The sequence below is a fragment of the Corvus moneduloides genome, chromosome 20, assembly GCF_009650955.1.
Source record: "Corvus moneduloides isolate bCorMon1 chromosome 20, bCorMon1.pri, whole genome shotgun sequence".
NCBI classification, from domain to species: domain Eukaryota; kingdom Metazoa; phylum Chordata; class Aves; order Passeriformes; family Corvidae; genus Corvus; species Corvus moneduloides.
In genome coordinates this window covers 6,458,868-6,470,887 of record NC_045495.1, presented here as the reverse complement: position 1 = coordinate 6,470,887, position 12,020 = coordinate 6,458,868, and the positions used below count along the sequence as shown (strand labels likewise).

At 41.5% G+C, this 12,020-nt stretch overlaps 1 protein-coding gene across 9 annotated transcripts in view; it reads left to right on the top strand.

The window, feature by feature from the left end:
* CUX1 (cut like homeobox 1) overlaps positions 1-12,020 on the top strand; it is a 270,225-nt gene that overhangs the window by 113,823 nt on the left and 144,382 nt on the right. For all 9 annotated transcript variants that reach the window (XM_032130115.1, XM_032130112.1, XM_032130116.1 and 6 more), the window contains one exon: positions 6,454-6,532. In XM_032130115.1, coding sequence (XP_031986006.1) covers positions 6,454-6,532 — 79 coding nt within the window. The remainder of the gene's footprint in view (positions 1-6,453; positions 6,533-12,020) is intronic.

Genomic DNA, 12,020 nt, shown 5'->3' with positions numbered 1-12,020 from the left:
ATGTGTCAGAGGGGCTGGAATGTTGGCATTAGCTTGGTGTTCAGGAGTATCCTTTATCTGTCATGGACAGCTATCAGCTTCCATGAGCAAAGTCCTAATTTCCAGGACCAGTCCTTTGGTTTGTTTTACTTGAGCATGAAAAACACCAAAGCCTCCAGTAAAGCTGTAATGTGTCATAATATGTGTGCATAATATGAACTAATGTAGACACTAACAAAGTTAATCCACTTTCATACTGTAAAGATTGATCGATAAAAGGGCGTTTTGGTAACATTTGGCACTCCGAGCCTCCTTTTGCCATCCCTTCCTTGTCACTCTGGTTTCATACCCTTCCCAATCCGTGCAGGTGAGGGACCAATGCTGCAGGGTGCCCTTGCCCCAGCCCTGGGTCCCCACCTCCTCCCTCGTGCTGAGCCCAGCAAGTGCACAGGATGAGTCAGTTCAGTTTGCCAGCACAATGGAAAATAAATTCCTCCTCTCCTTCCTTAGTTTTTCACCGAGCCACTGAGCTGAATCATGCTATGGCAGGAGGAGGGAGAGCAGGGCTGCTCTCTGCCTGCCCCATGGATGGGTTGGGAGCTGGGTGAGAGCAGGAAACCTGCTCTGAAATGCAGATAGAGGTGGGGAGGGAGGCAGGTGGGTTATCCGAGGCTCCAGGAGAGGTGCAGCAGGGACAGCACATCCACTGATCCGAAGGCAGGGTGGCAGACAGGATTTAATCAAAGCTGTGGCCCTGCTGTCAATTTCTGCAGGCACATGTTGGGCTGGGCTGTTTTACTGGGATGGAAGATCAAAGATTGGAAAAGCAGCAAGAAGCTGTCCTATGAGAACATTCCTCAGGGGATGCTGGCGTTGTTTGTCTGGGAAAATCAGGATTTATCTGGGCATGAAAGGAAGAGGAGGTTTTAAGGGTTCAAGGTTGCAGCTGTTTTGCAGTGGAGGGAACAGAATTGAAAAGTTGAGGGGTTCGAGTCCTTCCTAAAGCTCTCTGCTTAACTTGAGGTTAAACCAACACGTTGGTGAGGCAGGCATGCCCTTCCCAGGCTCTTTCCTGGTGCTGTACCTATGTCCCAACCCAAGCAGCTTTGTCAAACAGATTGGTATTGGATCCACTGTGAAGTCCTTAATTCCGTTAAAGAATTTATAGCCCAGCTAAAGTCCACACCATATGTCTTAAGCAACTGCACAGAAATAATTTCTTTTTAATTTTGCTTCAAAAGTGTTTTAATTGCAACAAAGCTAAAAATAAGATTTTTTTTACTTTTTCTTTTGTCAGTGGCAAAATAAATTAACAGGGATGGCGAACTATATATTTTTATTAATTTGTAAATTACAGTGTTATTTTTTATTAATTTATTTACTAATGTAGATATCTCTTGGTATTAAGAAAGGGAAGTCAAACCAACTGTATTGTAAAGGCTTCAAAGCAAGACTGATGCATTAATAATCCTGCTACAGCCACCGTTTGATTTGAAAGCTGTTATCCAAGAATATAGCATGGCTTAAAAGAGTGGTGCTTTAATGAGTTGTTCTCATGCTTTTCGTTTCATATGGTTCTTCCAGTTCTTACTGGTGTTTTGGTAACTTGAAGTAATTGAAGACAAATGGAAAATCTTCGTGATGCAAAACAATACGACAGAAGATGTGTAAGGGAAGAGGGATGGGTGTCTCCTTAAGGCATCCATTTATTAAAAATCAGAACAGAAAAATAACTTCTCTTTTAAATAATTTCTTTTTACTTGATAGATTAGTTCCAGATTGTGTGCAGGACAGTAAAAGACACGTTAAGGTGGTTAATGAGAGTGAGAATTGGAGAACTGTGAGGATAAATGGAAGGGCTGGGACTGCAAAGTTCACATTTAGCACAGTTGTGTGTACACTCGTGTTTGGTACTGAGAGCAAATCACCAATGCTTTGGTAATGCCAGACGGACACAGCACTGGGAACCCCTCACAAAGGAGCTGTCTTTGGGATGCTGAGTCCAGCATCCCAATCATCCAGCTCTGCTGAATGATCTGAGTGGATCCAAGACGAGCAGCACTTGTGCTGGTCTCGTGCTCTGAAATGTGTTGATGTTCTGATACCCATCAGTTCAGAGAATTTCAGTGTCAGTGCAGGATGTGCTGGCATCTGGCAGTCCAGCTTCCTTGCAGAGAGCTTCATCATCCTGTTCCCTCTTTAAATTCAGGAACAGAGTTGTGCATCCTTCAGTCTGACTGCAGTCCATGAGGTGATACCACGTTCATACAGCCCAGAGCATCCCAGCCCTGCAGACCTGCGCTCAGGAGATTGGGGGGCAGTAAACATCAGACTTGAATTAATGCTGAAATCTCCTACTGCATAAAAAGTGACAGATTCCAAACTAAAGCCACAGGCTTTGCTTTTATCTTTCTGAACTTGGCTGGACATAGCTGAAAGAGGCAACACTCGGATAAAACTGTGTTCAGCACGTTCCTTGGCGTAGGTGCCAGATTTATGGTGCTTACGTAAATGTGGAGATAAATGCATGGATTTCATTGATGATATTTTGATTTTAGCCAGGTGCAGTGGGTATTAGACTGGGAAAAGTGCTCCTGAGCCATGCTGTCCACGCTTTTGGGGGAGCAAGCCAGCCATGTCGGGCAACAAGCAGTGGAGAGTGGGATCAGACCACGGAGATCTTCACAGGCGGGTTGGAGGCGAACGATTCTGAGGGGAAGGGGAGACATTCAGCCTTTGGGGTGACCTTGGTACCCCGAGCAACAACTCAGGAGAGCACTTGACCTGGAAAAACAAGGTGGATACAGGGAGGACTGGTCTCAGCCCGGTGTCTGGCCACGGCTCCTCCGCGTAGCTCCGGCGATGTTTCAGGGATGAAGAGTGAGATGAAGGCTGTGCTGAGCAGGGAGGATTCCTGGTGTCTCAGTTCTGTTATCTCACTGCAGCGCCAGTGGTATTATCAAGACAAATAGGATGCCAAAACTTAAAAGTGAACATATGTTTATGGGGGTGGTGGGGAATACAGAGGTCACTGTTGTTTCTTTCTGCTCAGAGAAGACATAATGGGGCCTGGTTTAGATAAATTAAGATTTGGAGCTAAGCTCGTGTCAAGACAACGCGAGTGTAATTATAAGTTGACTTCTTCCAGGGTCCCTGAAGTTTTTAGAGTCAAATAAAAATGTTCAGCAGGAGTTTTATAATGTAGTTCAACTGTTTAATGTGAGCTGATTGCAGCGCAGCCTTGTTGGCTCCTGAACCAATTTTACTTTGATTTGAAAAATTTTCAGTGAACTTCCAAATGTTTCCATGTCATTTCAGTGCTCTGTTTCCTCTCTCTCTGGACTTCATTTATATTTTGCTATTTTTGATGTCTTTTTCCTCCCATATTTCCTTATTTCCTTATGCACCTGGGTGCTGGCATGCTTAATTATTTTTTTATTCCAGTTAAAGTTGTCATAGTGCTTTTTCTAAATTTTATTTTAAGATATAAAATACTTGCAGTGCTCATTTTTAAAGTTGTCATAGTGCTTTTTCTAAATTTTATTTTAAGATATAAAATACTTGCAGTGCTCATTTTTAGTAGAACTTTAAACCAGACAGGTTGATTTATTTTTTTTAACAACTAAAACATAAAACCATATTTCTGCCTGGTGGGATTGTTTGGAATTCTGGTTCTGAATTTGGGGCCAAAAAAAGGTGTAAAATACCTGTGATTTACAAACTGCTTCCTTTGGAAAGTCTCTGATCTCCATGGAAGATGTTGTTTCAAATCTGGTTTATATTTCCATCACTCTATAATTGGTAAGGAGCAAATAAACCATACCTTTTATAATACTTAGAGAGAATAAAAGTACAAATGCTCTTTATTAAAATGTGGAAAAACTGTAATAGGAAAACAAATCCATCCTGTTATTTCCCAGAAATGGAAGCATTTTAAATGCTTTGCTTTTCATAAAAGGGGCAAATGAATTTTTCAAAATACAGTACAGAATCAGAGCTGTAATGCTAATTGTATTTAATAATAGTAATTTAAATTTGGCTGCTCTCTGCCGAGCAGCAGCGAGAGAAAATTGTATGTGGGAACGTTGAAGTCCAGAAGTGTAACATATGGTGTGGTTTGGCCTTCAGAGAGTCTCTGTGCACCCAGGAAACAGCTCAACTGCACAAGTGTCCCTGGTGGTGCCCCTTCCTTCTCACCCCATCCCCGAGCAGTGCCTGATACTCCCCAGCATGGATTTACACGTCCCGGGGCCTCCCTGCCTTTGGCACTTCGTTCCACAGGCTCATTTCAAGTACTCCTCGTGTGAAAATGTTCTCTCCGAATTGCTTCTGTTCTCGTTCCCTAATGAGCATCAGTCCATCTGTGACTGTGCTTGAATTCAAATTATTAAGTGGGTTGTTCACAACCATCAATCCCTTGCTCTGTGGCACGTCGGATGCCCTGGGAGATTCCAGTGCCTTTCTGTGGTCTTTCTCGGTAAACTCTGAAAGACCAGCATGGCCAGCTCTTCTTGAGAGTTCATATCTGCTCTCCACATCCTCCATCATTTCAACATCTAATGCTCATTTATCACTTTTCCAATACTCTTTGATAAGTTGCAAATAGGTTGGGTTTCTGTTACACCACACCTCCACCCATCTCCATAAATTAATCCAGATCCTGGGGGGATGTAAGTGAAATAGGAGCTTGGTTTATTGCTTTAAATACAACCTTGTATTGTGTTGCCAGAACTCGTCTCTTCCCAGCCTCCTGCCGTATCTCCCAAGATTTCCTTGCTGCTGCTGCCAAATGCTGTGTGGACGCTGCCCGTGTCCTTATTTCCCTCCTTGACCCCTCCTCCCTTCCAAGTCTTTTCTTGGCTTATACCTTGTGCATTGTGCTTCTGTGTGATTTCTGCAATTGTCCTTGTCCTTTGGTTTTCTGGCCTTAATCCTGCCCCTAATGATCCCTACAAGTCACTTACCAGCCACGAGGCTGATCCCCACCAGCCCTGCACTGTCCCGCACTGCGCTCCGACACCAACTCCCTACATCATTTCATCATCCACGTTGTAGGATCGCCCCCCTCTGCCTTCCCAAATCTTCCCCTTCTCTTCACAGAGGCATTTCAGTACAAAGTAAACACAAGTGGCACCAGGGCTGACCCCGCAGAACGCTCCTGCTTTATCTCCCCTCCTCCCTGCACGCTTCCTCTCCCTGGCACCCCGAGCCCTGGCAAAGCCCTGGCTTGGTCACACGCTTTCCAGTGCTGCAAATCCCCCTCCTGCAGAATAAAATATCAGATACTTTCCTGAAATACAGATACAGTAAACTCTGGCCATTGTTTCTGCCTTATCTACCGAATCAATAATGTAGAGAAAGAATTCAAGGACGTTTTTCAGACAGGGCCTTCCTTTTTTTAGGCCATGGTGACGTCTGCACCTTTAAATGGTTCCATAATATTCACTGCCTTTCAAATACACAGAAGAATTGATATCAGGCCTTTGTATCCACAGTTCTTCAGATCCTTCCTTGCCTTTTATTAAAATATGGGAACGATAATCTCCATGCCTTTGGCTTCCTGATTTGGGTAAGCTGCCACAGAGCTGTGTCAGGCTTTCCTGTTTCCCTTTCTGTCCCTCTGCTTTGGAGTATTAATTCACTGGATCTAGCCCTGAGTCAGTTTGGTTGTTTATTGTTGATATTTAATAATAGTAAATTCTCTGGTTTCTAGTACAATAGGAAAATACATGTTTACTAAAAAAAGTTGCTGTGGAATAAGTATTTTATTCTCAGAGCCGTTAAGCTCCCTGTCCTTGTAAAATGCAGTTTTAGATGAAAATACAGACATAGGGGAAAATAATAAAATTACAAAAATACATTCTTAGATGAGTATTGTGTGTTACAGAACACAAGGAGAAGCTGGTCAGAGGAGCTCAGGAGTGCAGACTGTGCCTGAGCTGTATTAGAAAACTTCTTTGCATGTAGAAGATTCACAGTTATTTAGTGTAAAGTATCACAGGGTGCTCAACAAGTTCATCTCTTCATCCCCTCACAGGCTTATTAGAAATAGCAGAAAAATCTATTTACCACAATAAAGGCAGAGTGGGACATCAGAAGCGGCCACGGTTCCGTTTGCTGTGTTAGATCTCAATAAGTGGTAAAGGAAAACAGTTGCTGAGGAAAGAGTCTGCCTGACAAATACCAGGCTTTTTATAAAGATTTAAAGTAAAGAATCACAACAGGCAGGAGTGTTCATGAAAATATTGATGCTTGTTACTGTGCTGAAAAATGGACTTTAAATTATATTCAGTACAAATGTAGCAGGAACAATCTTTTAAGACTGCTTCTAGAGGAGCTGTACACAGGAGACTTGGGTTCCCTTTTAAGGTACTTATTAGTTTTACATGAAATCTATTAATTTATATTTATAGCTCTGAGTGTGAGTTGTATTGGAACAGGTCTTAAAGCCTCTTTTCTCATCTCCACTTTTAGATTGACGCATTGGGCAAAAGAAGCAAAGAAGCAGAGGCAGCCTTCTTGAATGTTTATAAGAGATTAATTGATGTTCCAGGTAAGCAAATTATTCCCTTATTCTTAGAAACTAATGGTTCATGTTTGTGTGAATGCTACTGGGCATTTTTCCTACCTTTAATAAGGTAAATACAAGCAGTGGTTTTGTTCTGGAACTGATACACTCCTATATTGTTTCTAATGGAGAGAACCTTAACTGTGGCGCATTTCATGACCTCTCATTCCATTTACATGTTAATGTTTGTATGAATCAATTTCTATTATGATGATACTGTGTGATCTATTTTGTTTGTTAGAGGGTACAGACAATTTTAACAAAAAAAGGTGCATCTCGAAGCTTCACCAAGAAACAGCAGAAATTGTACTTTTAAAGGATAGAGAAAACTTTCCATGCCTTCTAAAAAAAAAAAAGAAAAAGCCTTACTGAAAAGTAAATCATTACCAAATTTCAGTTCTGTGCACTGTAAGTGTGATAATAAATTTTATTCAAAGGTCTTTATTGTATGTGTTTTCAACTTCCCTTTTGTTTGGCATCCAAACTTTCTTTGTTTGGCATTTGGTTTAAGTTCATTTCTTTTTACATTTTGGGAGTTGTTTTTTTTTTGTTTTCCCCAGTGCTAAATAAATAACTGCCTGAACAGATTTTTCTTTTTGCAACTGTACCCACAGCTGAGAGGGAGTGAGGAGCCCAAGTCTGCACTGCCACATCTTGGCCTGACTGAGCTGTTGGCATATGACTTTGTGTGTGTCATTTTATACTTTTATAAAACATTAACATTATATGTATTATTCAAAATACCTCAAGAGGAGTTTTGAGGTGTAATTAATACTTTTAAATACTTTTAAAGCCTCATAGCCTCAAAGCCTGGTCTTTAACGGTTTTTACCTTTTAAGGAGCCCTTTTAATGCACACTTCAAATAAAAATTAATTTTTTTAATGTTTTAGTTTAATGATTAACTGGTTGAAAGATCAGTGTTTTCAGATGCTCAGTCTGAGCTAACACATGTAATTTTTTATGCTTTCCCATTCGTAGTTGAGCAGTGCCCAGTGTCCAGTCCCTCTGTAGGGATGCAGGGACTCACCACGCTCTTCCTGGGCCACAAGTGCCTCAGAAATGTTGTTTTTATGTTAGTCAGCTGTGGTCTGTGAGTTTTCCTTCACTTTTTTCCTGCTCAGAGTCTCAGTAATGTTCCACTGGACACAGAACAGCTCCCTTTGCCCACCTGCCCATGCCATGAGAGGAGCAGATAACTCGGTGAGGGTCCTGACTGTCCCAGGCAGTTTGCCTGGCACGAGCAGTGTGGGCATGGGATGGGTACCCACAGCTCTGGCTTGGAAAGAAACCCCTCCATGGAAACATTCCCAACACATCTGCAGCCTGAGAGCCCAGCAGTGAGCGCTGGGGAGAGGCACTGCCGCCCCTCCATCTCCGTACTAACACGTGGTGCAGTTTCCTGCCATAATTTGGGAGCTGAGTAGGTTTGATTTGGAACAGTCTGGCTTTTTTCACGACTGAGAAGTGGTGTCAAACAAGAGCTGTGTGGGATTCTTCGTGTGCTCTTGTGCAGAGGCTTCTTTCTGAAGCCTGGCACGATCACAGGTGCTGGGATCTGAGCAGCAGATCAGACCAAAGCCTGGAGAAGAAGGTAGGATTTACATCCCACCTGTGCTGTTGAAATGGTGAGGGACTTCGTCAGGACTTCTTTGTAGGAGAAAGAATTTTCTCTTTTCTTCCGTTTGCAGGAGCAAAATTTACAGCCCTGCTCCCACACCCCACAGCCTCTCTCTTGCCCCGCCGTCCCCTGCGTGTGCCTTATGTCACCTGTCACAGAAATATTTCTCTGATATTCTTAATACACACAAAAACTTCAGCCTGGCTGAGTTGGGAGTGCGATGGAGTCTGTGGGATGAGAGATGTCTCCAGGTTTTAGGCCCATGCTCTTACCTGGAGGTCTGAGGTAAAAGCAATTTCCATGTTCTCCAGGAGAAGTTCAGCCAGTCTCCTGTAGCTGTGTGCAGGCGTAACAAATACTCACAGTTTACAACACACGCTGCAAGGAGAAGGAAAGCAGCCATGAGGAATGTATGGGACTGGTCTTTGTCACTCTGCTTCATTGTGTTGGTCTTTTTTATTTCCCTCTCATCCTGTGTAGTCTTCTACGCTGGGCAGTATCCATGGCTGGGCAGTATCCATGAAGGGTTGGGTGGGTATCCATGGAGAGCTTTCCTTTATAAACAGCCATCAGTATTCATTTATCATATGTGTTGCTTTGCCTCCGTGTGGCTTTACATATCTTTTGACCTGTTCATTTGGTATTTCAAATATTTAGGTACACTTTTAGCTCCCCAATCCTGCTGTGTTTTCTTTTTGGTGTGAGAAGGGAGCGCTGATGCTTGGGGGAAGCTATGACTGGAATGCTGCAGAGTGGTTATTTAGCATTAAGCATCGCTGTTACATGACAAGGGTGCAATTTTATCAGACTTTCAATATCCTTTATAGGACCATATAATAATTGCAGCTGAAGTCTAATTCCCAGCAGCCAATTTTATGGTTCTTGAGGAAAGCGTGTATTTCTCTCCTCGGTAATAATGTGCGCACTTTATATAATTAAAAAGGGCTTCTATTTTAATTTTACTATAAAATGATCTGTATTGAAACTCCAGCTACAGTGCTTTATGGATTCAGCAAAGTTTAATGGTTTTCTTTCCTGACTTGACCAGAGTTTTCAGTCAGGCTCACCAGTAAGGAATTTGTGGGAAGGGTGGTATTTTACTTGTAAATTTTCCTATGTACATCAGGGGCTTTCTCTTTAAAAGATAAAACAGACCTTTTATATATCTCTCTCCAGCTTTATGATGCTGTTAAAGTAGCATTATCATTGCTTTGTGCTGCAAAATTTATCCTTCCTAAAGGAAAGTACACGTCAAGGAAAATATTTTGGTTTATGTACATTTATGCAGCTGTAATTCTCACTCAGATCATTCTGTCTTGCTTGAGACTGAGCATTTTTAATTTCGTTCTGTCTTGCTTGAGACTGAACATTTTTAATTAATGGAATTAATTTTCTCATTTAATTGCCTTATTTTCAGTATGCAGTACAGAGCTAGGGAAAAGCGAATGCTGCCACATGAATTGCACTAATCAACAAGGTTGTCACAACTTACCTTTAAAAATAATGTGAATATATTTATTTTGAAGTAAAGGGAGGTTGGGTCTGTGTTTTGAGGAAGCCTTCTTCCATCTGTTCAGGATTCCTTTGTCTTCAGTTGTATAAAATAAGTGTGTTATGTTAGCACCCTTGGCTTTTAGGATCTTAATCTTGCAAGCACTTAAAGTGAAATTGGAGCCTTGTGGGTTCGGAGGAGCGGTGTTGCCTTGCCGAAACAGTATATTCTTTTTTTTAATTATTATTTTTTTTTTCTTTTTTTTTTCCTAAATCTTTAAAAGAAAAATAGTAAGCATTAAAAATGCTAAATATTTTTATTTCAAAAAGGAATGGTGTTAACTACTTTATTTTTTTAAAACAAAACTTCACTGTAATTTTCAAGTAAAAGTTAAAACGTGGAGACCGAGCGAATGCCAGGTGTCAGTGTCTGGATAAAGTGGTTAAATAGGGTTTTCTTTCTGCTGGGTGAATCACTGCAGTTACAGCCCAGTGCCACGGTGGATTTGCTCAGTGTTTTGTCTCAGTATTGCTCCTGTGTAGGCAAAGAAGAAACAATTCTGCCTTTAAACACAAACTCTGCTCTCTGGATGTGGCACAATTAAACCCAGTTGGGTTCAGTCCATAGAACAGGAAAAAAAACACGGAGTTTTTTCAGCATATACACATTTGAGAGTGAGGGAAGGGTAACTGTTTGCTCTTGGTTTGGAGGGGCTGTGCCACCTTCTAGGGCTGAGCCAGAAATGGGTTTTGTTTCTCCTTAATAGGCATTTTCTCATCAGGAAACGGCTCTTGGGGTGTAAAAGGGGATGTGTGTGTGGTTTTATTGGAGACTCTTCCCGGGCCTCTGCTGTGATCAGATTTGGTGCTATATAATGTGTGTGATGTGGTTTTTAACTCAGAGGACCTGCTATCGAAGGGAAGTGTAACAAACAGAGAAACTAAAAATAAGATTTTTTTTTTTTAATGTGCCCTGTCAAAACAATCAAAAGCAATAACAGTGAAAGATGGCTGAAGTGGAAATTTTATCTTTCCCTTACTCCTTGCCATCATAAATTGCACACCCAGCCATGGGGGCTGTGTCTCACAAAGGGGTTTGAAGGAGAAGCAGGCTCATTCCAAAGGAGTTTTCCACACACCTATCACTACATGTAGTATTTTAGTTTACATCCAACCCCTGTTCAGCCTTGCACATTCCAACCGCCCTGTATAGGACGTTCTTTTTTCAAGGAATGCTTTAGCTGAACAAACACAAAGTGCTTTCCAAATAAATGATCAGTAAAGCACTAAATAAGTGTGTGGGAATTACTTCTAGAGGCAGAAATGAAAATTATTTGCAGTGCTTGCAGGTATCAGCCATTGCCTTTTGATTATTTACAACTCACGGCCCCTTCCAGACTTTCACTTCTGCTTGGGCTAAGAGAAAATTCCATTTAAAGTGTATTTGATCAATGTGCTGAGGTTAAAGGTGATAGAAGAGAAAAACCGGTTTGATTTTGGGTTTGGTTGGAGTTTTTTTTTTCCCCAGAAAAATTATCTGCTGCTTATGTTGGAGGTGATAAATGTGTATGAAGTTGTTGTGTTTATGTACGTCCTATGATGTGTTTGGATTTTTTGGGGAAGTGTAATGTTAAGCAGAAAGGTTAATGCCAGCCCTGGTAGGAAAGTCTGTATATAATACACATTTTTACAGACTCAGATGACTCATGATGTGCTTAAATTTCAACCTAGGCACCCCCAGGCTTTTCTGCCTGTAGGGAGACCTGGATGAATGTGAATTTAGGGGAAAATAAAGAGAGGTGAAGGAAAAGAGGTTCACTCCGAGGGACTGTGCTTAAGCACATCCCAAAGTAGAACACTAAAAAGAGTTTGAAAAAGTTAATTACTTAGAGTGCTCTTGTCTGAGATAATGGTTAATTGGTTGGCAAAACTGTCTAAAGAGCAAGATCAGGTCATAGTAAACCCTGAGTTTGTGGTACATCAAGGCTGATGAGCACAGACCGTTCTTGAGAAATGTTTGCTATCATTGCAGTGTGAAAAATTTTAGGCAGTTCCTCATTTGTTAATAATACATGTCAAAACTGTCACCCCTTTCCCAATAAAATATATTGGAATAAAACAGAGGACAGACCCATAAAATGAACAAGTTTATGTTTTTGCCGCCCCAGACTGTACAAGGGAAATGAATATTCATAACGTGCCTTTTCTCAGCCTTAGAGGGAAAGCAAAACAATATTACAGTGAGTACTCTCAGAGGGAAAGGATGCAAAATGAACTTGCTCACGGACACAGAAGTGGCACAGACACTCCTCAAACACAGCAGTCAGGTGTCTTTCTAAACACACTTGAAAATCTGATAAAAT